Source organism: Zosterops lateralis, assembly GCF_965231275.1.
Source record: "Zosterops lateralis genome assembly, chromosome: 1".
NCBI lineage: Eukaryota > Metazoa > Chordata > Aves > Passeriformes > Zosteropidae > Zosterops > Zosterops lateralis.
The window spans coordinates 48,599,025-48,626,834 of record NC_139762.1 but is presented as its reverse complement, the minus strand read 5'-3'; the positions used below and the strand labels follow the sequence as shown (position 1 = coordinate 48,626,834).

At 37.5% G+C, this 27,810-nt stretch overlaps 1 protein-coding gene across 1 annotated transcript; it reads right to left on the bottom strand.

Annotated features, from left to right (window-relative positions):
- Positions 1 to 1,174: 1,174 nt before the first annotated feature.
- Positions 1,175 to 26,810, bottom strand: ANLN (anillin, actin binding protein). Its single transcript, XM_083870342.1, has 25 exons — positions 26,780 to 26,810; positions 22,463 to 22,616; positions 21,812 to 22,096; positions 21,048 to 21,394; positions 20,143 to 20,365; positions 19,051 to 19,244; positions 18,801 to 18,914; positions 18,204 to 18,324; positions 17,250 to 17,366; positions 16,512 to 16,738; positions 15,854 to 15,999; positions 15,414 to 15,561; positions 14,631 to 14,766; positions 14,130 to 14,312; positions 13,424 to 13,550; positions 12,576 to 12,624; positions 12,440 to 12,496; positions 11,006 to 11,044; positions 10,621 to 10,642; positions 9,483 to 9,595; positions 7,707 to 7,760; positions 4,819 to 4,905; positions 3,161 to 3,268; positions 1,649 to 1,821; positions 1,175 to 1,320 (listed from the first exon to the last, which is right to left on the bottom strand). The coding sequence occupies exons 1-25, from the start codon at positions 26,795 to 26,797 to the stop codon at positions 1,197 to 1,199; spliced, it is 3,366 nt and encodes a 1,121-aa protein (XP_083726468.1). The 5' UTR covers positions 26,798 to 26,810; the 3' UTR covers positions 1,175 to 1,196.
- Between the last annotated feature and the right edge of the window lie 1,000 nt (positions 26,811 to 27,810).

Genomic DNA, 27,810 nt, shown 5'->3' with positions numbered 1-27,810 from the left:
AAAGAAAATGAGATTTAAAAGCAAGTACAAAAGGGGCAGGATGAAAACAGTATAAGGTAACAAAATTTAGTGTTTTGAGTGTGAATATATAACAGCAATAGCCATCTTAAATTTTCTACTACTGCATTCCTAGTGAAGTAATGAGCTGGTATTTCAATACGCTCAGTGAAAAGCTGTGAAAACTGCAAGTTTTAACTGAGAAATGTTGCCATTTTCATGATGAGTCTGAAGTACTGTTTTTATATGGATTTGTGGACATTTCTATCACGGGGAAGAAGACCCATTCTTTCAGCCAGCAGAGTATTAGTTGGTACATAGCAGCTTTGTAAAGTCCTATTATTAAACAAAATCATAAAATGGTCATTTTTACAAACTATTAACCTATTCCTGGTTCTCAAATGGAGAATTCTAGTTTGTAAAAACCACAAGTCCCAGGAAATACTGATGCATACAACCCTAAACCTAAATTTTTCTGTTTGATTATTTTTTATATAATAGTCCTAACAAAAATATTCAAGACCTTCCATTTCTATCAAAGTGCAATATACTGCATACGTAATTCCACACCTGTAAATCACATAGTGTACGTGCCATGCACTTATCCGTACTAGTTTGCACGAGAAATTACAAAAGTAGTATGAATATCTTGTGCACGTCTTTTGTTCTGACGACAAGGATGCTGTACAAGCAGAATTATCTATATTGCATGTTGTAGAATAAAATTGACTAGTTACTTCTATGCCTGATCATTACAAAAGAACCCCAACAAATGCAACAACAGTAAATCTTTTGCTTCAGCAGCATCCTTGTTAAGAGTATTTTGAACTATGGTTTCTTTCAGAGAGCTGAGTTATCCAGAAAGCTTGTCTTTCACTAGCTAGTGCCTCCCTTCCTGCCCTGAAGTGTAATTTCCTGCAATAATTTAGCTGTTTATAAAAGAGAATGCACCTAGCTAGAAGACTTCCAAAACAGGAGTTATATAAATATTTAGCACATTTAGAAACAGCTAATTGCTTCCTACCATACTCAAAACTAGGAAGTAAAAAGGTTTTAAACTTTTTTAAGTGAAATAAAAATACTGCATAACATAGTCCTGTATAATGTTAAATACTCTTTTAAACTTAAAGCATAAGTGACCCAGAGGACTTCCCACATTTTCATTTAAATTATTTTCTTGTGTAGTTCCCTTCCAGAGTTTAAAGCTTTCCAGTAGGTTTGTAGCAGGCATCAGGCTGCCACATGCGAAGGTCAACAAGGACTTGGTTGAGCTTCTGCATCCAAAGGTTACGCTCCTCTTTAGTATCAGCAGACAGCCAGTTCCTAGAAGGCAAGGAACCCCATGGATTATTCTCCACCTCCAATTAGTTATTGCGACAAATGTCAAGCTGATCAACCACAGAAGCCCAAACAGTAGGGTTAAAAATTAAGTCAAACATTCCACAATCCCACTACCACGCCACCTGGCACTTTTCACTTCTAGAAAGCAGTTAGGACTAAAAGTGAACAAAATAGCTCAAGTGCCACTCAAAATCTTAGCATTTAAATGAGCTTTGCATCATTATGACAAAGCTGTAAAGCTCCTGTGTTACTAAAGCTACTACATGAGGTAAAACACCCTCCCACAACCTCCATGATTTTATGCACTCACTTTGTAACACAGAGTGTGTCTCTGCATTGGCTGACAAGAGTCTCTCTGTCATCTTCTCTTTGAGGTCGGACAGTTATTAGTTCAAAAGTGTTGGGACGGGCACAGAACTCCCTGTTGGCAGGTTCAATCTGATGATTAGTGCAATTAGCCAAGTTTATCCGGCCCAAAGGATGCTGGAAGTGAAATCAGTTCATCAGTCAAGAACACTACTATCAAGAGTAATTCTGAACAACATATGCTTTGACAACTTTAACAATATTAAGCAAGTCAGTTACTCCATACAAAAAGGCAATATATGTGCAGCTGTAAGAAATTTATTTTAAAAAACATTTCACGATTTAAAGTAATCATGGCCTAATACTGATATTTATGAGCTGTATCTATATCTGCATGATGGAACAGATACAGTAGGGCTGAGGGGATGCATTTAAAACATGTTATATCTCTGTAGATCACAAAAATACAGCTGACACTTTCTCAGAGAAATAGTGAAACACGTCTAGAAGATTTTCCAGAACGGAATATGGAAAACAAACAAAATCTTCTTCCTTGAAGACAAAAGCAAAATAGGAACTGTCCCCTCGCTTAACTGATTTGATTTTATTTTTTTTTTTACTATCTTGTCTTACAGTAGGCAGAGATTTTTCCTTCTCTCCTGGCAGGGAAAGAAAGTACATTGATATATTTTGGCAATGTCAACTATCAGCATATGGTCTTTCTCTGTTAGCAGGGAAGAAACTAAACTCAGGCATCTGGATTGACATGAAAGTCCCAAAAGGACCAGAGTTTGGGAAAGAAAATGTTCTACTAATAAACAAGTCTTTAATGATAAATAACTTCAGTAAGTCAGAAAAACCCTCTTCAAAGCAGTCTTTAAAAGAAGCAGGAAGCATTTTAGTACACTTCAGGAACACACTAAGGAGACAAGAACGTTCACCTCCAATGACAAATGAATCTCTGATTTGTCTCATTAACTGAACAAGAACTTAGGTTTCTGTGAGAACCATTTAAGAAGCGTCAGTTCCAGCTACAGTGCTGAGCCAGAAGACAAGGATTTTGAATGAAATAAATAATTACAGCTATGCTTCTGCAGTATACAAGAATTGCCCACTCTAATTTTTCACCATATTAAGTGTTAGTCATCATTTTGTCTAAAACTTAAGGCAACTAGATACAGTCTGCTTATTAAGCGCTACAAGTCCAGTCGATTTCAATTAAATAGTGACTTGATGAGCACAATGAAAGGCCTTAAGACTAAAGGGGAAATTAAATATGGATCTTCCATCATTTTTCCCCCTTTCCTACTAGACAGGGAAGTCAGTTTCTATGTTTGCCCTGATTTAAGATCAGCTTTAGGAAGACAAGTTCCCACCATTCCCCAAGTTAGCTTTAGGAGCTTGAATCCCATGCTTTACCAGTCTAAAGCCTAAACATTACTGTCCTTAAAAATGAATAAATATTTGTGTGGGGTACTAGAGACCTTTAGACTTACGCTTTACAAAACAGCATTACCTTTCGTTTCTCATCATCTGGGTATGTCCAATAGGAGATACAATTTCCAGACAGCACACACCAGCGCCTATGCCATGCTCCAAATCCACTGACATCTTCAAACATAGTCTTAAAAACGAAAGAAATAAATGGGGTAACTTTTTAAAGTTTGGTCTGTACTTGACTATTTTTCTACCAGAATGGTTCTATAAGTGCAACCCTCCATAGGACCAAATGAAAGAGAATGAAAAAAAAAAAATATACTGAGAGAGGCTTCTACTCAGACAGTATATTTATTTTCCAGATGGCATAGAAAATTAGCTCACACTGTCATTTTCAGATTTGCAGCCTTTTGCTAAAAGGCACCTCGCATTGCTGTTTAAAGCTACCAGATTTCATGTTGATGGTGACAAGCATTCCAATTATTTTAAGGTAAAGAAGGGTTATTTATGGTATATACAGTATGAATGGTTCACAAAATATGTTCAAAAAACAGTTTATTATTATTAGATATTTGAGTATTTTTGACTTACAAATCAGGATTAAAAACCATGCAGCTATTCAAGAGGCCACACTCAAGAGAGTCCAGTCAGTTCAAAGGAAATTAGAAATTGATTTTTAAATGTCTGTGTTGGCAGTTCTTCTATTGGATGCTGGATTTTGTCAATTTCAAGCTCCATTTCCTTAGTACTGGAATGGAGAGTTTAGTATCTGACTTCTATTCCTGATACCTCTTGAACTTCTACAGCACCTTTTTTCCAATTAATGTGTGTCTTGTGATTCTCACTCTTCACAATTCAGATTATAACTTTTAATGGTGCAGGGAGTTTCCAAACTCTTACTCTGAACAAATTCATTATGCACGTACACCATCCTTCAGGTTTTACATATTGTATAGTAGAAGCAAATATGGACTTTCTCAAATTAGTACACAGAAATATGGGACAGCAAATAACATAAGTATGCGAAATGTTTGCATCTAATGAAATCTGTTCAACTTCAATTAACTAAAGGGAAAGGAGACAGAAAGCAGTGTTTGGAAAGAGTCTAAAGAAGTCGTGATTTCTGGAAACACCAAAATAACAGCAAATATTAATGTTTCATTTTCAGGCACATTTACTGCCATCTTGTGGACAGTTCGACAGTTCCAGCTCTTAGGCCCAAAGTACCAGCTGCCTTTTCTAGGTCCAGTTTTAGAAAGAGCTGCACAAGATGTTTCACAAAAAAAGCTGTTGTTTCTTTGTCATTTCAAAAGGCTGTGAACACAATGGAAAAAATTCAATCTTTTGCTTTTATTAGAACACACAAAAAGAGTCCTGTAAAATATTCTGCCATAGAAATTAAAATCTCATCTAACACCACAGATTTTAGTGAGAGAAGGTTAAATGAAGTTCAAAATAATAAAAAAAAATTGTTTAGAATAGAGATACACAAACTCTTAAAAGGTAGCCATAACTTAGATATGTTTAGAAGATAAACTAAGAAACATTCGTGGTCTGGGTCAGAGATGACCAAAACAAAAAAAAACAAAACCAAACCAAACCAAAACAAACAAACAAAAAAAATCAAGCCAGTTTTAAGCTTCAAACACAGGAGTGACATCAAAAAACTACTACATTTAAAATAGGACCTGTAATTTCCAAGGCAGAGGTGTGAAGTGAATACAATAGATAACTTACCAAGAACCCTTTCTCCTCCACCAAAGAATCCACTTGGCATTTCAACTTCAGATATATATGACCCTCCAAAGGAGACAAAAAGGGAACCTGCAAAATGCAAAACAATCATTTAATTTTGACACCTCTCAACTAAGTCTTACCAGTTCAAGCAAGCCACCTGCACCAAGATGTTAGCACTATCTTTTTCTTAGGACCTTCAGTTGGAAAGCAGCAATCAGTCAAGACTCAAGCAAGACAGTAATAATCACTTCTGCTTTCAAGTTCATTTAGAAGCTTCCCAAGAATTATTTATTAGTTTGCTCAGGACATTATATATAAACATGCACTCCTGCTATAAAAAACAGGCACTGCAAGCATGGTTAGAAACAACAGAAGGCAGCAGTCCACACCTTTCAAGCTTCTGCCTCAGTTTGACACCAAGTTGTTTGGAAAATATCAAAGTGAGCTTAAACAGGAATGGTAGTTGGATACCATGAGTAGTTTTGGCAGATAATGATGTAGTAGTGCCTACTCACATAAATCTTTGTTTAAAAAAAAAAAAAAACCTAGAAAGGGGAAAAGTAATGAAAACTGTTCTCAATTGGCACTCAAGGTGTTAAAGACATCTGTTAAGTAATTTCTATCAGAAAAGGTTCCCAGTCCTATCTTTCGCCACTGGGAAAAAAAAAAAAAAAAAAAGTAGCTTCATTACTGTACCAGACGTCAGGTAAACAGTTATTTAATAGTCGAGAATTTTGAGGAAAAGCATACACAGGTCTGCTTTGAGCTTCCCCAATCCTTCCACACATAATGCCTCATTACCTTGACTACTCCCATGAAATCACACCCCTTCTTTTTTCTTCCCCCTCACAAGGAAACTGAGGCAAAATGTTAATTCAACAAGCAAATGACGATCTACACGGCATTCTGCACACTGTATTTTATTGCTAATCTGAATAAGCAACACTTCTAAGAATCTTGAAAAGAAATTGACAAAAAAAAAATCAGAAATACTCATCTTTTGTACTACTAGAAAAAACAGGAAAGTGGATGCTGCTACTCAAATACAGAAAAAAGAACTGTTTGCCAGGGAATAGGCACAGGCATGTGTACACAGTAACAAAATAGCTTTCAGAACTATGGAATCAACGCCAATCAAATGGAACTAAATTTTGCTAGTAGTTAAGACAAAGAGGAGTAACCCTCAATAGTTAAAAGTGTTCGTCTGTGGGCCTCAGTAAGTCTTGCAGAACACCAAAATAGATGCTGTGGTTAGAAATCAATCACCTTTGAATTGCAGACATCCTGCAGCTTCCTCCCAGACATAAGACATGCACAAACAGGTGATCAAATGATTTCTATATGTTAGATCTACTCAACTAGAACAGCATGCATGGCTTGGTCCTGTACTCAACAGGAATAGTATAGCACAGAAAAATCCCAAGCATTAGGTAGGAGTCTGCATGACCACTTGAGAAGCAAAAAAAAGTAAAACACTTCCACATGTAAGAAAAATTTAAAATTCAGGACTGATGCAACTTGTCAGCAAAGACAAGTATAACCCCACATGCTACACCAGGGGATAATGGCATATAACCCTAATAAATCACAGTAAAACCCATTTCTGAATAAAGGCCTCAGAGATGTTTGGCTATTCACCACTCCAAGTTTATGGGTTTTGCATCCCCTTTAAGCTTTACATCAGAAGAATCCATTTTTTTTCCCCACCAGTGAAGAACTGTGACAGGCAAAGCAAAGATGTTGTATAACAAACACAACACAGTCATTACTAATCAATAATGCAGGTCTCAAAACACCCTTCTGTACACATAATGAGAAAATACTGAGTTCTACTTAAAGTATCTCTTTCAAAGGGTTAAAGGTGATGGAAAGAAAGCAGTTTGACAAATACCCAGCTAGATGAAAAGAGAACTAAAGCCCATCACTAGGCTGTCTTGTGTTCTGGTGTAGTCATTCTGTTCTTTGCCATAGGAACACAGCTTACTGTGATAGAAGATTATCTGTAAAGGGTCTCAAGATAACTCAAGAATTTCAAAAAAATGGTTTCTTAGGAGACTTTTGACTAAAAAAAGGAGATGAACAGTACTAAAATTGTCACTTTCTTAATTTTGAGAGAAAACTTGAAAATTCAACTGAAACACTTTCTTCTGCAGGACTCAAACTATTAACTAGATGAAACTACTTTCATAGGTTAAAGACAAATTATTTCTGTTAAGGATATCAATTCACATAATTTCTAAAGCCAAAAACATGTACACCAACCAAAATACTTTAAGTTCATACAACTGTGTACAAATAAGAGGCTCTTTTTTACATACTTTGTATTTTCAAAACTTTTTGTTAAAAAAAAAAAAAAGTCTTGATATGCCTTGTCAGAACAAGGTTAGAATAAGAAGAAAGATTATTCAGGTCCTGAGAGATTTTAATTTTCTTCAGCACAACGAGTTAAACCAATATTTAGGCTGACAGACATTTTTCTCGGGTTCTTATCAGCACAGCAGCTGATTTTATGTTCTGTGTAGTTTATTAAGAAGCTGGCTCAATCTTCCTGACTAGAAATCTTTAAGAAACACATCAATTTTTTCTGAAGCAAGAAACATCCTCCTCTAATGATCTAGGAAGACAAGAGAAACATGCTAGCTAAGGAAAAACCCTGGGCAACCTAAATAACTGAGTTCTAGCAGCATGCTTATTATTGTGAAAGACAAGGGGTAGAATTCTGCAAGTCTTAGAGGCTTCTAACATCTTATGTTTAGTTAGTAAATCATTGTAAGCTTTTTCACAGAAGATTTTTTTTAAAGCTGAAAAAAAGGCCAGACAGAAATGAGCAACATGCACTAGGGAAGCAGTTTCCTATTTGAAGTTATGAACTAAAGGATCATAGCAACCTTGTCCTGGAACAAATAGCCCAACAGTTCTTTTTCCTCCCCTTCAAAATTTATCTAGGGAAAAAAGAAACATGCTCAATGCAATTAGTGTAAAGTTATGATCTAGAAGAAAAAAGGACACACTTATACATGAGTATATTTTGGTCCTTTATACCCTGAATTTTAACAGTACATATGTAAAAGAGAGGAATGATACTCAAAAAACCACTGTGGCATCAGTTTGCTCCATATTAGAAGCATTCCACATCAGAAACATGCATGAAAAAAGTTAAAAAGCAGCTGTTTGGTACAACCATAGACCAAGTCAAAAGTGAAATTTTACTGAGGTAGTAATTTAACCAAAAAAACCAAACAAGTAATGAATAAGAATTCCCCTTTTTGCCAGATAACTGTAGGACTGCATCTGCAAAAAATAAACCAAGCAATAGTTTCCCTGGAATTCTTTTTGAACATCGTGCTTTTGCTGTATTTCAGTAGTCCAGTCCAGTGTCCTGTCATACAATGTAAACCAATGAAGTCCAAACCTAAACTGCTGAATATAATACAAAAGCTGATTCCATTAACTCCAAGAACAAGGGGTTCCAATCAGGAAGCTACACACAAAGATTTCTGGATATAGTTCTGGTTAAGAGGAACATTTATGCTGAAGAACCAAAGCTGCTACTTCTGAAATTCGCAGTCAGTAACAACAGTGAAACTTAACCATTAAGTCCTGCCAGCTGTTTCAGTAAAGGAATCTGCTTCTACCTACAAAAAGTAAAACTTCTAAAATGCAAGTTGGAATTATTGGGATATTATGTTTTAAGGCTTATGCACAAACACAACTAGTTATTTTTTTCTCATCTCTCACCAGAAGCTGTAATTGCAATAATACTATCATCACAATAAGACTTGATTAGCCAAAACAAAAAATTATTCTTATACTGCTGTTTGGGTAGCTAAAGCTATGATTTATTACTACTATAAACTGTAGTAACTTTTGAATTAATTTAAACTTGCTTAGATGTTTATGTCAGTAGCTATCCTATTAAAACAGGTTTTAGGTATTAGATATTACAAGGTTAGAGATTACAATGATCGGAAGAATGTGTTTTTTAAAATTCTCATAGCAAAAGCCAATAAACATTCTGTTTAGACAAGGAAGTAATGGCATAAGACTCAATAATAGCTCTCAAAAAATTAAGATAATTTGCTTCTACAAATTTAATTTGGGTATGAAAGGAAAACCTTATACTCCTAAATATATTCAAATGGCAATTTTTAGGTCATTTAAGTGCAGAAAAATTCAAATACTTCATTATCATTACAACACACTTCTTTAGTGCATTTAAAAATGCCTTCTTTAGTGATAACTGCAAGACTAGGAGCAACAATATAAAGACCACATATAGAGATGCAAACTGCATACATCAATTTTTTGTCAGTGAAAGCAAATCAGTAATTATATTCCTTGATTATCTTTGCATAACCATAGCTTATACTGAGCTACAGAAATGAAGGAGCATCTAGCACAGTAATGTAAGTCTAAAAATTACATTTATCTATGTTTTTACATTTACTACATTTATCTATTTGTTTATTTAAAAATTACATTTAATTCATATGAAATTGTATGTAAGTAACAACAATGCAAAAAAATTTTATGTCTATAGAAATAACATATCTACAAACCAATATGTATGTTTCATTTCCAGGATGGTACTTTCACCTGGTAAGTAAACCCAGACTCATTCATTTTTCTAGGAGTATGGATTAGTAACCAATAATTTCCATTACCTTGTCCAGTGCAAATTTGGTATTTCCTACAGAAGACAGTGACAACTTGTGGGATCCAACAAGGATGAAATTTGTACTGCGTATGGCATTTGGGCCACCTGGACTGGCCATGGCTGTGGAGAAGAGTTAAAGTGAAGTCATAGCAAAACACACAATCATGATGCTTCAAGTCTTAAAAAAAAGTATTTTCATTTGCACTACTGTATGCATGCCCTACTCAGTAGTCCAGAAGTGCTCTTTGCAGTGCAGCTCAGCAGCACATACAGAGAGAATCTTGATACACACCAATCCTCCTCAGTGGAGTTTTTCTTTTAGAAACACTCTTTGAAGATATTCACAAAGGAGAAAACAAAGCATTTGAAATCTCTGGGGGATGGAGAGCATGGTGAGGCACACTACAAAGCGCACATGCCTTGCAGTAAGAATGTGACTTTTCAATCTCTTAACCTGTTCTCAAGTGACACCCTGCAGTCTCCCAGAATTTGTATGCCTTTCCTTTGCACTTACATCAAGAAAAACACACACTGTAACTCAGGTTCTGGAATCTTACTAGTTGCAGCAGCATGATACACATTCCAGATTTAGTTCATGAGCTCCTTATTGCTGCAATTTCTGCAAAACCTAGCTCAAGTATCTCATACTTCAGGCAGAGAAGTATATAACATTTTTATATACTTAGAAAAACACTTAGAGATGCTGTTTTTCCCTGTCAAGAGTCAAAAATACATAAACAAGTTTATATATGTATTTTATATATAAATATATATCTATAAAACACTACACACAAGCAATATTTCAGGATCTGTTCATATTTTCCAATTATTCTGTATTACTTTGTTGACAGCGGACTCTGGTTCTCTACTTTAAAAATCATTAAAATAGTAAGAATTCATACTTTCAGGAAAAAAATGTAAACCACAGATATCTGATACCAGATTTTTGTTTTGATTTTGTAAAGATATCTTCTCTTAAACATAATGATAGGTCAGATACAAGCACAGGGCCAGTTTCTGGGCTGGAAAATTTAATGTTTATTACTCACAAATTATCATCTGTTACAAGTATTACTTATTGATATAGTAGTTTTGACAGCAAGTGTAGATTATTCATCCTGGCATAAGATGTTTACTTTACTTACCTGGAGTAAGAAGGTTGGTTTTCTAGAAAGAGAGAGAAATAAAAGCTTAGTGAAAAAGTACTTTTGAAAGTTTCTACAGAAGACAAAGCCAAGGTAAAAAGAAATTAGATTTGAAGTACTTTTAAAGACCCAATCAAGTAGGAAAAAAATCGAAAAGACAGTCCAAATAAATGTGTAGTAACTGCATACTTCCAGCATTACATCTGTAACAGAGCTGTTTCTTGAACTGATGACTGGAAAATTTGGCAGGAAAGTGGACAATTTATAGAGCTTTACTTAAGGGACAGAAAGAACCTGTTATGGGCGCAGCCTTAATATGTGTAAGAACATGGCCTTTGGAAGGGGTTACAGCCAGATCTTGTTACAATACTACATTCATACTTACTGAGGTAATAGATGTTAATAACCTCTTCGGAGTAATAACCTACAAAAGACAAGAAGATAAATGCATTTGCTACTGAATTTGTCCACCACGTTTGCATGAAAACAGTGAAACTACTGAAGGCTGATCTCAAATTTTGAATGAGTACTCATTACTATGAATAAGTCTTGGGTTTTGACTGGATGAAATACATCTCAGTGGAAGAAATGCTCCATATCAAAAATAATTACTGCAGAAAAGTTAAAGCATGCACTAACTTGCAATGATGAGCATATTGGCATAATCTTAGTAGGCCTTTTTACCTATATAATGGGATTTCAAAGTTACATTTGCTTAAGTAAAGCTAAGAGTTAACAATAAAAATATGGACATGTTCAATATACTGCTGTTATACATCACTATTTTCAAATTAAAATCTCAACGTTTAAGTGAGACTATACATTAAACACAAACTGAAATGATTTACTCTAATTGAGGGTGAATGACAAGTCTAAACAGTTTGTCAATAAGCAGATAAAGGATGCCATTGGCAAACTTATAACTGCATATCAGCAACTTACCTACAGTAGCACAAAATCATTCAGTTTCAACTAAAAATTCTTTTAAAGTACAGCACAGGAGTGAAGTAAACCCTGGGACTTGAAACTTTTATTAGAGAATAGGTGGAAGCTTTCACTGTACCAAATCAAAAAATAAAGACATTTCCTATTTCTGCTTGCAGACACAGGACTGAAGTACTCATTCCAATTGTTTTCAAAGACACTCAAGTGTCTTGTTTCTACATGTGATAGATATCTTGTCAAGGAGGAAATGAGACCTGAAGCCATTAGTTCCCTGTGCTCTATTATAATGAAAAGAGGAAAAATACACACACGCCCCCCCAAACAACCCTAAATAAACAAACCACCACAAAAAACCCCAAAGCACCTCCAGAAAGGCTTGTTTAGATTTACATATCCTTAATAAAGCACAAACACTTCATATGCACACCCTTATTAAAACAATGTTTGCTTTAAAAAGTAAGCATCTAGTGCTTATACTTAATACTAGAGAGAAAGAGGAATTTTTAGTTGAGTAATAAAATCTTTAAGACAACTCAAACTCCAGAGTAGGGCATATTGACTGGCATGATTTAACTGAAGTGGAGAAAAAGGGCACTAAATCCCTATCAGAGGCCCCACGCCTAATAATAAAGGTCTATAAAGCATAGCATTTTGCAGAACTAGTAAGACTTCTTCCGCACCAACATATTTCAGACTCAACCAAGTGCTGCAGGTCCAATCGACTAATTACTGTAGGTCTCCATAATCCATCTGTCATGGCAGATGTTCCAAAAAGGGAGTAAAAGCAAGCAACAGATTGCCTAAGACTATCAGTCAGTTTTCCTAGTGCACCTTCTGTTGAAACATTACACAGTGATTTTCAGGTTTCATTTACCTTAGATTTATTTGTCTTTTTCCTTTTATCAGTGCTTGTAATTTCTTTTCTCTGCACCTGTAAGGCAAGAAGGTCTTGAGAAAGTACAGCACATCATTCTCCCTTACACCTCCTCTTGACATGAACTAATACATACCCAACTGTAAACTTCTATATTTATTTCAAAGTCATTTGACACATCGTGCCTAAAAGGGAAGAAAAAACAAGTTAAACATACTGAAGCAAAAAGGCTTTTGTTTTGGTTTGTGGGAAGTTTTGTTTGTTTTGGTTGGTTTTGTTGGGTTTTAAGTTACTCTTCACTTCTTCCCTCCTTTTGCTCCTTATAACCATCCAAAGAGCAAAAAGATTTTAGTGTATTACTATTTAAGAATGCTTTCCAGAACTCAGAGAAGAAAAGGGCAGGGGAGGACAAAGGGCAGATAATGTACATCTACCATTTCTCAGACTGCACTTTCCCCTGTCACAGATTGGGTTTTTGAGTAAATAGCTTCAAGTGAAAATTCCAGTACAATTGAACTTTAAAAACAGAGCTTATTTATTTATTTTGAAGACTTACTAACAAACAGCCATTTGAACTCACAATACCTTTTTAACTGACATGTGAGAGTTGAAGTTTTAGTTCTAAGAGCACTATTTTTTCCAGATACAGAAACCAAATAGCTATATGAAATGTTAGTTGCTGCAAAAGAGAAAAAAACATCTCAAGCACAGCAATCCATCTGTCATTGCAGGTGTTCCAGGAAAGAACAAAACGCAGAAAATGCAAGAGATGAAATAGCTGATAGATGGTTGAATAAGTCTAGGTTGCTTTCCTAAGAAAAGTGTCTTACAGCTATTTTTGAAGAAGGAAATAGCTATACCACAAAATCTCTCCATAGTTTTTTGTAGAATATGACATTCTTATAACTAAGACTTTAAATGTCTTTGTGCCTGCTCCATCATCAGAGTTAAAACTGGTTCAAAAAAGAGTTTCTTTATACTTACATAGTAAATGTCGTAGTAAAAGTAAGAGCATCCCCATTCAAGGAAGTGGCAGTACTTGCTAATGGAGTTGCAACCATGTTTTCTCCTCCAGATCTCAGTATTATTACATAGTAGTAATTTCCTGCTTCTGTAAGTACACATCAGATGGTTTGGTTAGCCAGAGGACTCCAAGTATCTAAAAAAATCCCCCCAAGTACTGCATTGCTATTAAGCACATCTCTGTTTCACCCTACTTAAAAATTAAAACATTTAGTTACAGATGAGACTTGCTTATAAGCTTAATCTTACTATTTTCTGTATGCTGTGTCTACTAGTAACATTGTCTCCACAGGATTCACAGCAACTGCTTTACTGCCTGGGGCATCTCAGGCCAGACCTACACTAAACAGTGTGTGAAAGGGGAGAGGAAGAACTTTCAGTCAGATTAGCAGATAATCTTAGTTCTTTATGCTCCTTAGGTCTGCCAGTTTAACCACATATCAGCTTGCACTGAAACATTGAAAAATTAGTCAGAAGCAGATGAACTTAATGCAATAGTTAAATTGTCATTACCCCTAATAGCTAATATTTCATTATCTCAGATTTCTGAGAACATCAATGCAGAAGACAAAAATATCCAAAGCCCAAGGAGAATGAACCAGAAATATATATTGGGAGAATGAGCAAGGAGGAGAAAAGAAATAAAGCTTTTGTTTGCTAGTTTTACCTGGCTTCTGAACTGTACCACATACAAAGTCTGCTTTCAGAGGTAGACGCATTTCTGAAATGGAAACAGATCCCCTGGAGGGAGCAAATTCAGCAGATGTAGAAGCAGCTTTATTTCTTTTATTATGTGGTCCCTCACTCTTCAGTTTATTCAATTCTTCCAATAAAGCAGTTCTCTTCTCAGCTGCATGAAGAAATTAATTATAGTTCTACAGAAGTACCGAACAATTCATTTCTGCTGTAAGTATGTAAAATGCAACTTAAATGTTAATTGTTTTACAATTAGTAAAAAGTAGTAGGAATATAACAGTCAAGGTAGATACTAAAAATGTCCTCTTGCCTATAAAAAGAGATGAGACAGAACAGATGCTATCCTGTTCTTTTTTCCAGGTGAAGAGCTATTAATAAATGGCCACAATGTAACACAAATGCGTGGGGAAGAAATTATGAACCCTGTCTAAATGTTCATTACAAAGAATTGAACTTGAGTATAAAAACGTACTTGCAAAGAGAAGAAGTCTCTCTGCTTCTGCTTCTTCTTGTGACCCTTTTCCATGTTCCTCATCAAAACAGCAGTTCAAAGCTTGACTGGCTTGATAAATCACTGTCTGTTGCATGTTGATCTCATTGTTCAGTTCCTAGAGTAAACAAATAGTGAAAACAATTATCAAGAAGAGATTTAGTGTTACGTTCAAACAAGGAAATGTCTCAAGATGAGCATTTTTGTAGGGCAATACTTCAGAAGAAAATCCTATCCTTTAGACAGACTAGAAAAGCCTTCCAGGCTACTGTTACTTCAGCAAAAGAACAGTGCAGCACAACTTTTTTTTTTTTTGACCTGAGGTATGGTGGGGAGTGAAAGACTCCAATATTGTATGCTCCATACCCCGTCTAGTCTTCCCTCCTTCAGGAGAAGCAGTACTAACCAGAAATTCAGCAATATAGATGAACAAAGCACTAGCAAAGATCAGAATATTACCTATTGAAAGTAGGTAGTTACAAATTCTGGCTAATTCAAAGGCAGTGTGCTAAGACACAGATTTTCTGTCTCCTTCTCAAAATAACAGCTTCTGTTCTCTACAGACCTAATCTATAACATGATCCTTTTGAGAGAAGCATTAGCTGTTCAGATTATGCATCATCATGCCCTACTATTACGATATTTATGCTAAACAATCTAATTTTGCAGTTTTTAGCAGTATGTTAATGTCCTGGACATTCACTGGGGCAATTAAATTTGGAAACAGTCAATTAGAAAAGGGATTTTAAGAAGCATATTAGGTACCTGCATTTTCTTTTTGATATTGACTTGATCAGATGGGCCATTTCTTCTCATTTCTAGTTTGGAAGCAACATCTTCTTTGCGAACAATTATTTGTTTTATTGAAGGACGCTCAGTTTCCTTAAATCTTTGGGATCTGTATGCATCAACACTTAAAAAACGAAAGCCAAAAAATGTTTCACAGGTGTGCCAAGTTCTTTTTAATATATACACACATGCATTATATATTGAAGTTTTCCAACTGGCCTAAATGGCTTTAAAGGAAGTATTCTATCAGCTGAATTTAAGATACATAAAAGACCACACAATCTTTGATAAAAGCTGAGATCTTGCAAAAAAAGCTTAATTTGTAGTTTGAGCAGTATGCATCATTAGAAGAGCTAAAAAAAACAGTGTTTTAACTTGTACACTTACAGAATTGGGGGGGAAGTTGTGTTTATTACCTGTAAGGAAGGTTGCGATCTTCTGACCCAATGCTGTCTCCAGATTCTGCCCTGGGAACTCTAGTCCTTTGGAACTTCTCAGACTTCAGACTTACATCACTGATGCTGCTACCTTCCCCCGTTGACTTAGAAGGAGAACCAAAGGCCTGAGGAAAAAACGTTACATTACAGATATCTATTCACAAAATAATCTGTTATCTCTCTCCTTTACTTTTTTTATGTATTAACAGTAAATTTGCTTAAACTATTTAACAGATGATATTTTGCAAATGTGGACATAGAGCAAGTTTATTTATTCAAGGATTATTGAACTCAATGAGATGCCACCTTTCATTTCCAAATCAGTAGTTACGTAATTACTTCTCTTCAGATTTTTCATCAGCAGTCACTCCACTGAACGCATGCATACCACCGCAAGTCCAATACTAGTAACAGGCTTGATTCAGCAGAAGACCACTTGTTTAGAAGAGCATCCAATATGCTACATTATTTTCAGAGAAAAATAACTTTATCTCATTATGCTTTCATTAGCAAAATATCATTTGTAACTTCTTTATTTGCCCAGATATCCTAATACTACAAAATATCACAGCTCACAAGCCAGTTGGAGATCTCTGTGTGATAAATAAGCCCTTCCCTACCCTCCCTGAATTCTCACCTCTGAACCAACTGATTCCACTAGGGGGGTTAACAGAGACATTGATGAAATGTTCAGTGACTCTTCCTGCTCATCCTCATCACTTTCACCTTCCAGGCTCATGCTCATTTCTTTCTTCAGCTTTTCTATATCTGGACCATCCTCTTGAAGAATTTCGAAAATCTCGTTTATCACTTTTGAGCTATTCATCTCATCATCCACACGCATTTTGCCTTCGTACATTTCATCTGAAGGACGGCATTTTAAAATATATTAGTAACATAAAAACTCTCATTAAACAAACAGAGAAGTAAACTCATTTTGCTTTTCAAGGAAGCTTGATTAAAAAGCACTTCTTACAGTCAGGCATATAGAATCTAAAAGTACACTTCCATGGCTATTTTAATATACTATTCTTACATATATGGCATAAACAATGCAGAAAGGAAATGAAAAGATGCATATTTTAGACAAATTTCAACCTTTTAGTTCAAATACATCTGAAACTTAACTGCAAGTCCAGCAGTAGAGCAGTCATTTCTATTCTTTCCCAATGAACTTTTAATATCAGCTTTTTAATATTCCTTGAAGACTTGAACATCAAGACAGGAGAGTTACATATGATAAAAGAAATTTCCTAATTTGTTTTATATCATTACAAAACACATGAGGATCAGCAAATGGAAGGTGAATGCATTGTTCCTCGACAACTGCCAATGGAGAGCAAAGTCACTAATATAATGTCTACTCAATACAAACCTTTTGGTTTCTCATCAAGTTGTTCAAGTTTTGAGACAGACATTGCTTTTACAGGGCTCTTTGACTCTGCAGTCTTCAGAGGACTGGGTTTATCAGCCTCTTCACATTTAGAAATATCTAAGGGGTTTATAAAGAAAAGAAGTATTATATCTAGCCTTTATTTTAGTTATTGAATTTTACAAGATATACTAACACAAAGACCACTAGATTAAATATTCCAGTTAGCCACACATTGGAAAAAAAATATTAGAACACCCTCCACAATCTAGACTTTTATCTTACAATCAGAAAACTGACATCACAAGAAACAGTGCTGAAACCAAAGCAGAGTGCAGACACTAAAGAGCAAAAAGGGAAAGTTAAAAAAAAAATCCACTACACAGAAACCACTGCACACAAACCTCATTTTTCTAGAGGGACATTTGATAGATCTTACAAGTAAACAGGCTACCAAGAGTGTTAATTAAGTTCACACTTTTTTCACAGAGAGCTGAAGATTCTGCCAGTCTGTAAGCACCAGAAGGGATGTCAGGAACATCTCACAATTCTTTTCATGTGTCGTACCATAAAAATTAATATAATAAAGAGATATTTACATGGGAAGAGTTCCCTCCCATTAGATTCTGGTGAAAATCTGGATACTCATGTACAGGATAGACTAAACATGTAACTGACAATTCTCATTCACTTCCCTGCACTTAACCTCCATTAAAGTTTGAAACATAGGTATAGCCATTGACAAACAAAAAGACAGTCTGGCCTTACCATCCTTCCAAGTGGTACAGAGGTGCATAGTACTCCTATCATTTGAGGATATTTAGATAAGATAATCAGTAACCAAAGGAGAGATCCAGTTGCACACATCAGTGTTACTGGCCTCTCTCTCTGCTCATGAATATCAAGTGCAGTGCTCCTGTCCAGCACTAGTCACAGGCAAACTGTGACAGTTCTCACCTGAAGACTCCACGCTAGGAGACTTTGCTGGCTTGTCACCTGCTGATGTGTCTTCTGATGATCCAAGAGGAGAGGCATCTGAACTAGGAGGATGTTTTGGACTAGCCTGAGATTGGCTCTCCTGGCAAGAATAAAAACAGAATGCATTGAGGAGGTAATGTTCAAAGTAACTAAAAAAACTACCAGAAAGAAACACACTTTAACATCTGCTAGGAAACAGAGGTTGCCTATCCAGAATGCTATTTATTTATCTAAGATATTTAGCTGAAGTAGTAAATATTAAATGTTTGTGTGAGGAGTTCTTTTGCTTTTGCAGTTATAGAACATAAACCCGCCCCCACACTTAACATCATCAAAAAGTAGATAAATCAATTGGCTCAAAGCAGTATCATTTGTCTTAGTTGATTCTACAAGAGGTAACAAAACTCAATTTGTTAATAATCATACAAATCACTCAACAAGTGGTCTTGTGCAGCCCAGGCACTCCCAAAGCATAGGTTTTTATCCCTCATACATACTTCCACATCTAACTCTGTATTCAGAATATGTTAAAGCAATTCAGAGTATCGTATTTTGATTGACGAGGTAACACATTACCATTTTAGCTTCTGGAAGCTTCCTCTTTGTCTGTGAGCTGTCACTTTTCTCCGCACTCCACAGATTGCCCCTATCAAATCGGCCACGAAGGCATGCAAGTTCTCGCTCACGCTCCTAAACGAATGAAGGGAAATGGGAGAAAAGCTGACAGCTTTAAGATGTCACAACATTTCAGATTCCTCAGGTTGGTACAGAACAGTAATAACCTCCCCCAAACTTACAAGCTAGCTAGGAATGTAACAAGTCGTACCTGTTTAAGCTGAAGCGCTAAACTGGCAGTAGAGGAATTTTCATTTTGTTTGAGAAGCCTCTCCTGGATCGTCCTTGTATTTGGGGTGACAATGGGTGTTCTGCACCCTGGAGTATTTGTAGCAGGGCTGCTTGCACTACGCTCCTGACAGCGCTCCCCAAAGCGTTCCAGGAAGGTCTTAATTCCTGATCCCCCTACAACAACAATTGTTTTGCCTTGAAAGAAACTCTCGAAATTAAAAAAATCACTGCAATTTTGTATCCTGATGAAGGTTCCCAGTGAAACAATTAAGCTGTCTCCTTTACAGCTCTTACTCCATTATACTTTATACAAACTGAACCTGAAATGCAAATCGTAACAGTGATGTTAATAAAACAGTAAATCAAAGCAAGCAGATGTCTGTCTTACTACAGTCCACATGTAATACACTAGTTATTTAAACTGGTTTGCCTTTTCCAAATTTCCTCTACAATCAGCCCCACTTATATCTTTCACAGAAAGAAGATCCTAGTTCATGAGGAAGATATGTTGTTTGGCATCCACCCTGTTTGACTGAGCTTATCTTTTACTGTCAGCATATCTAAAACTTGCTTTTTCTGGCCATCATTTTTAAGATTTCAGGCTGCTAGTCCAGTTTTCTGATATAATAAGCAGTTGAATTTAAAACTGAAGGTGTTCACTTGTTTTAACATCAATGCTATCACTGAAAATAAAGACACTGCAAAGTTAGAACACCTGTGTGGCACCAAACTTTGATTTCTTCTAAATATGCAGGCTCTTAACATTATATCAAAGGGATACATATAGTATCCAACAATCTGAAATAAACTTTGAATAATCTCAATTAACATGTTAGGCTGCTTTTGCTCTTTAAAGTTACTAAAACCACGTTGAAGAAATGTTGCAAAATACAGAAGCCATACAACTTACAATAATTACCACAGAACTCATCAGCATTTTACTTAAGTTACAGCTGGAAATAGGCATTATCTGATATGGTACATTAAATTCTTGACTAATATGTAGTTTTCAACATAGCACACATAGGCCTAAATTTGAATGAATATTTACTGAAGCCTAAAAACAGCCTACCTGGTGTTGTGGGTTTACCCTTAGGTTCAAGTTGCACATGTGTTCCTTTGACTGGCTCTGCTTTGGACTGAACTGGTTGAGGCAAAGCTGACTTCGCTGTTTGTGTACGCTGTTCAGTTTTCCAAGGACTGCAGGGATTCCCTGTTGGTTGTTGCTGTACTTCAGATTCTTTAGAACAAGGAGTAGTGACTCTTGAAGATTGTGTTAAAAAATTGTTTGGATCCTTAAAAAGGGAAAAAAAAAAATAGATGACACATGTTCTTATCCTCTCAAGAGGAAAAAGAAGGAAAGCACCCTGCACAGCATATTATTACCTAATACACCTATTCTTTTAACAAAAGAAAAATCCAAGAACAAGTGTTAAGCTTTTGATAGATTTTTTTTTTCATCCAGTATTCAAATTGTCTCAGCATTTGATTCCAGGTGCTCTTGCCAGCTATTTCAGGTATTATGTCACGTTTCCTTTAACAAGAATACACATGGCAGATATTGTCATTGCAGAAATTGAACAATGTCTGGTACTATGTATTTAGTCATTCTAGTTGAGTCTTCATACAGCAATAACATTTACAATTTCAATCAACTACATGAAATTACAGAATGAAACCCGGTATCTCTGTAACAAGCCCCCTTCTGATGGTCAAGAGCAGCAATCAGGTACATTGACATCAACAAAACATGTAAGTACTCTCATCTTTAAGTCTCAATAAAAGGAATTCTAAGCTGCTTAAGATCTGCTACTAAAAAAGAGCATGTGAGATTGCAATAAAAACAGAAATTGTAAATAGACTGACTGCTCACAGCAAATCTTTTAATTCAGATTAAACAGTTATGTGCTAACATTGTGTCCGCCCCAATACAACACTCAAATCAATTTTTAATCAGCAACTAAATCAGACACTCACCGCTCTCTTTGAGTTTGCTGGTTTATTAATAGAAGCCTCAACAAGCCTTTGAGAACAGGATGCAGCTTCCTGCTTTACACTGCTACTATTGATTCTAGCAGATGCTCCACTTGTAGTGGACAATTTGGATAAACAAGTAGTGCCAGGCTGTTCTTGTGCATTGTTTTGCTTTGCAGATGGATGACTTAGGTCATCTTCCCAGGAACCAATTGTAGCAGCAAGGTTAGCTAAACGGCCTCTTCTCCCAATAGGGGTTCCGCTTGCCAGGGCATTAGATGTGTGCTTAGGTGGAGAAACAGACAGATCTTTTGACTGGAGAGGAGACAGAGGAACACATTCAGAGGGATCTGGAAAAAAAGGAAAACACATTTATTTTGCTAATAAAATATATTGAGATGTAGTTGCATCTTTTGCATTATACTATATATTGACTTTATCAACAACTAGATGCTCCTGCCACCAACAGAATCAAACTACTAGCCCTGGAAGCAGTGAGTCTAAGCAAATTAAGCATTTTTAATCAAGCAGTTCACTAATTTTATATCAGTGTTGTGAGGAGCAAGCCATCAGACTATTAGAGGGGGAAAAAAGGGTAAAATTAAGCTGTAGACAACAGTTTCAATATTTTAGGCCTGACCTCATATTGTCTTAGAATTCTTTAAGAAAGCATTAAATTTCCTACACAAAATTATCTTCTTCTAGCCAACATAATCGTCAATGCAAACACTGAGAGACACCAATGGTGCTTAGCAAGTGAAACATACCCTCACTATCCCAGCAGCGCCGCTGTTCTGCCAACTTCTGCATACGTGTTTTGACTGAAAGAGCTGCAGGAGTTTCTGACTTGGTGTTTGGTTTTTCTTTCTCAAGAGGTTGAACCAATGAAGCACTGTTAGAAGCAGTTTCGTGTGATTCTGAAGTCATCTGAGGAGAATCACGGCTTGTGGAAATTGAAGGAACTGGCTGTATGTTCTCCAAACTAGAAGCTTGAGTCTCTATATCATTAGGGCAGGGCCTTTTTGATGGTGATGGCTTTGTGTCTGGTTTTACTGGATAGGTAAACAGAGTATTCAAGCAAATTAGTATTCAAACAATCTAAAATATTTTCCGACAACACAAAATCGTAGTGCAAATAAAGTTATGATTTACAAATACCCTGATATGCTTCTCAAAAAAAATGCCCTTCCCAAATGCACCAAGCACAAGGCACTCTCTTTGGCATTATACAATTATTTCTAAATAGCTTACTAATGACCTGGCACATCTGCTCTCAGGTCCAGTTAAACAGGAGCTAGCCCTAGTGGCCAGGTAAATGTATCCATCACACCTTAGTTCAAGATCAATGTTTTCACTTTCCCTTTGGAAAAAAGATGGGACTGGTATCAAAACAATCTTTATTAAACATTACAAAATACCTTCATCACTGGGAAGAGATGCCTGGTTGCCAGTTTCTGCCAAAGGCTCTCTGGCCCTCTTGGTCTGCATTGTGGGTCTCGCCCCCGCCTTGGGCCGCTCTGCCATTTTCCTCTGCAGGTTCTCTCGCCTGGCGCGGGTTCTCTCCAGGAGTTTCTGAGTGGTCAGTAAGTCACATGTTACCAGACATTGCAGTGTGTTAACTGGTAACAGCTCAGAGTAAAACATGTTGGAATTCTCTTTAGCATATATAGCCAGTAGGTTCCAAATTTCAATCTTTAAATCAACTACAGTCCCCAGCTAGCTTGACTCTGAAAGAAAATCGGGCTACAGGGACACAAGCAATGGCAACATTAAAGAAAAGGGGCTCCTATCCACCCCAAAGTCATCAGAAACATTTGAAAGTAATTTTTTTTTTTTTTTTGCATGCTGAATCACCACATGACAGTCTTATCTGTCAAGTCTTGCTAGCAGGGTTTTCTGACACATTGCTAAAGCCTCTGGTCAAGTCACCTGACAGGCACTAACCTGCTAACAAAATAACATTGAAGCAATTGTCATGAGGTCATAAAAAAGTTCAACAAATAAAAGCGTGGTGCTCAACATTAAAAAGAAAAATGCTATTACACCTTCTAAAAGAAAAGGTAAATTTCTTTGCCTCAAGCTTAAACTTTAAGAACAGACTGATGTTATACCTAGCTATATTATGGTAAATAGCCTGCTTATTAAGACATCTCTATACAGAAAAACATATGAAGAGATACCAATTAAGCTACATAACATTCTTTTTCATTCCCTACCCACTGGAAATTTGAGTACACTGATCATATTCCATATAAAATAGCTGTTTTAGTAAACATTCCACACTAGTACAAAGTGATTCCTTATAGTACTCAAGTATAAAATAGGTTGTGGTTTATTTGTTTTAAAAATAGCATTTGTAAGGCATTAACACTCAGTTTGATCACATCTAAAGGATACTTAATGACTCTTTTGATCTAGGTTTTAAGGTTGAGAGAAGAAATTGTGCAGTTGAACTAACGGCCTTTAAAAGGAAGCATATAAACTGCACTTGTTTGGTGGCACATAAATTATTGTGAGAACTGTGCCAGCCATTATCTGTCCTGTTGCACAGCAATTAAATACACATTTCACATTTTTAACTGTCTAAGGCTGAAGTCTTAAACAATGTTCCATTGTAGGGCAACACAGGACAAATGGAATGTCAATCTCAACAGTTTTTTTGTGAAAGCAAATCTCAGTTTTGCTAACTTTCACAGAAGAGGAGGAATTTGGGAAAAAAAAATCCCAAAAATAAAATGCATGAAATGCCATGAATGCCTTCAATGCAGGTTCCACGATAGTTGTGTCCACAAGTCAACTTTCCTTATTTCTACAATGCAGAACTACAAAGAACATGCAATATCTACATTAAAAAATCCTAAAGGCGATTTAAATTAAAAGTTTGCCTGGCAAAAAGTTGATTATGTCTTACAACACTATTCCTACAGTTCTATTCAAATAGAGGCACATTCCTTCCTGTTTTGTTAGCTGAGCAGAAGGCAGTTTCAGTTGTTACAAATGAGATGTCACTTCCCAAGAATGCACGCCTCTGTTGTTCAGCTCTGGCTCCTATTGGCTTCTTGCTTCTCAAATTTTTCCATTCAACTGCCATAATTCCAACGGTGCTGTTACACACGATGAGTAAGCCACACTCCACAGCTTAAGGCTTACTTTCCAAGTTCATCAGCAGGGTATTTTCTACACATGCATTCTCTAGCTGTTCTGATGACAAAGTTTCAGAGTATCATAGAAGTCTAAAATCCTAGAATATTCCAAGTTGGAAGGGACCCGCTAGAAGTCCAACTCTTGACCCTGCACAAAACAGCCCCAAGAATCACATTATGTGCCTCAGACCATTACCTATTTTACTATACCAAGGAATCTGAGGACTACTAAGTCAAAGTCTGTGTTACAAAAGCACTTCCTAGAAATCAGAAAAAAACCTTCCCACTTCAAAATGTTAATGGACAACCTCAGTTTTTCAAAAGTATGTTTTAAAGTACATATTAGAGAAAATACCTAGGCTCATATATGATTACAAGAATTTGCTCTAACTTCCCTGCTTTACTAGCGGAATAGAGCAAAGGGAGCAAATGAAGGAACAGTCTGACTTCAAACCTCACATTTGCAAATTTTCCCCAACCAACCACATCCCTTATTTCTCTTTGCTCATCCTCCATACTAGAAAACTATACTTGCCTCTATGACTGGTAAAAACTACTTCAAAGTACAAAATACCCTAGACTATTTTAATGTTCTGTAATAACAAACACAAACCCTTTTGTCCAAGAAAGGTGAGTTACAAAATCAGCTATAAACAAAGTCACAAACAGCACATTCATTGCAATCCTGAAAAGGTACCCACTACACCATCTCCTCTGTGATATCTGTATTAATAATTTGGTTGAGATTCAGAAGGTTATCAGCTTTTTATGGCAAGATTAACCAAAATATACATTATTTCAGAACTGATTTGAAAGCATTCCACTGAATCTTACAGCAAGATTCATTTGAGCTTAAATCCCCTGAGAAAGAGACAAAATGTGCTACTGCAAAGGGATCAGCATACACTGAATTAACAGCATGCTTTGGGCAATTAAGACCTGAATTACATTGTTTTTCATAATCAACACTTATGATGCCTCACCAGGTCACTGCAAGTAACAGAGCATGGTAATTTGGAGACAGATACTATCTGAAAACAGCTAAACTAAGGGAAGGTTATAGCAAAAAAAGGAGAAAAAAAAGCAACAAAAGCCATAGAACATAAATATTTAAAAATAGGTGGTAAATGCTTTCTTTTCACAGAACTTTGGGGAGAGTTACTTAACTTCAATACTAGGACACTAATACTGGTCAGAACTTTACACAACAGTGGAATGTCCTCCACAGCAGAAATATTCTTGATAAGGCGACTTTTTATGCACTCTGCAATACTGGCCAACACTTGAATGAAGTTTACTCTGGGGAGCGGCCTCACAGTTGGTCATTTTCAAAGCATTTCAAATTCAGCTATGTACAAGAAGGGCGTGTACAGGTTGGACCATCTCCCAACATGCAAAACCATTTTAAACTTGATTCAGTAGTCCAGAGCTGAAGTTTACTGAAGACAAGTTGGATCATGCCATTCACTACCAATTAAGGAAAGAGGCTTTAGATGTTTACACTTAGCAAGACTTTACATGGGAATAGGGCAGAACTGCCTTGGCATAGCATAACACATTTAGTAAATCTGTTCAGATCAACCCTTCTTTAAAATCAGATCTGTGGAGTCACCTTTTCTGAGCACTCGAATTACTTAAAGCATGTCAGTTTGATAAATTGTTTACAAGGGGAAGAGAGAGTATTTCATCAGTGTACCTGATTTGAATTTTTTTAAAGTAGTTAAGATTTTATTTATGCAGGCTGTGGATTGAAGGCCCTTTTTACTATGACATTTCTCAAAGCACTGACAAGACAGCTCCAAAACTTCACACCTCTGACATGAAATCAGAGTACAGCACACCATCTTTAAGAAACCTTCAACCTTCATACAGATCCAAGGTGGTCAATTCCTCATTTTACTACAATTTTGCCTCTGTAAAACTTAAGCACACACACAGAGCCAATTCACCCTAACAACTAGCAGCCTTTTAAAAAAAAAAAAAAAAAAAAGAGGAACTGTGCCTGCCAGAAAAGTGACCAACCGCAGGTGTCAATAGTGCCAAATAGGACGCATTTTTTATCAGACAGTCTCCACTCTGGACAGACTTATAATCCGACCTCTAGGTATGGCAGGCACAGAGTGTCAACAGCGCTCCGGGGATCCTTCAGTCCACGCTGGAAATCTTATCTGCCAGACGCGCAGAAAGGCAAACACCCGGCTCGGGAAAGGGCCTCTCTCTCCTCCGCAAACCCTGGAGCCGGCAGGAGCTGACAAGGCCCGGGCGGCCCCAGGAGCAGAGGCAGAGGCAGGAGCACGGCGGGGCGGGCGGGGCAGCGAGGGTCACCCCGCTGCAGAGAAAGAGGGCCGCTACAAGCCCGCAAACCCCGCGGCCAGCGGGGACGAGCGCGGCTGGCTGGGCTCAGCCAGGAGCGACCATCCCGCCCCGAGAGCGCGGCAAGGAGTGACTCCCTTCCCTCCGGACCCCAACCGGCCCCTTCCCTGCCGTGTCCCCGCGGTCCCGGACACTGACAACCCGCCGCCTGTCCTTAACTGACGGTGCGGCCCCTCCCTAACTGCCAGCCCAGGGGAGCGGGGCAGGCCGAGCCCTCACCTCCGTGAAGGGGTCCATGGCCGTGCCGATGCCGATCTGCTCGCCCCAACCGCTGCCGGGATTTGAATTTCAGCGCCCGCCGCGCGCAGGCACGACGGGAAGAGAGGGCGGTGCCCGCGCCCGGGCGCTGATTGACAGGCGAGCCGCCCAATCCGACTGCAGGCCCCGCCCACCCCAGGGAAGTGCGGGGCCCGGCGGCGCCCCGGGACGGCGGGTCCGCCTTCCCGGCCTTGGAATGGCCGCTGGAGCCGTGAGGTGTCTCGCCGGATTCTGCCTCTGAGCCTGTCTGCGGCCCTGCCGCCCAGGGCTGCCTTGTGTGCCCGGAGTCCATCTATGGCTGCCCTGTCACAGAGTTTGTTTGGAAAAGACCCCTGAGATGGTGTAGTCCAGCCTATGGCTGAACACCGCACCGTCAGCCAGGCCACAGCACATTCCAATGGTTAATCACCCCTCCTGTGGAGAAGTTCATCCCAATATCCAGCCTAAACCTCCCTTGGCACAGCTTACAGTCTATGTCCTTTTCTCCTCACCCTCCCGCTCCTCCTCGCTGACAGCCTCCCTTCCAATTAAGAGGCTTTTACCTCCTTTACAGGCAAATAGAGCCATAATGCCTGCTTGATCACACATCTTGCTGCAGCTGCTCAGTAGGAGTGTGTCCTGACATTTTTTTCCCTGGAAGATTGATTTTTCACCTGGCATTGACATGGATATGTCATCAGAAAACATGATTTTTGTGTGACGCAGGAAGTGCAGAGGATACTTACCCTGGTGCAGCTGGGAAACTTGTGGATCCTTTTCATGATCTTGAATTTCACCTTGTGCTACAGCCTGTGGTTCTCATTAAACCTCACCCAGCACTTCCTACAGCTGTCCCTGGCACCATTTCACTGGCACATCTTTCTCAGTGAATGTGGAATTACCAGAGACCCACTGGTTGCTGAGGTTCACTCTTTGCCATCCATGCACCACCCCAAATGCCCTTTTCATGCATGTTTTCAGCATAATCACAAATACAGCTTGGTTTTTTTGTA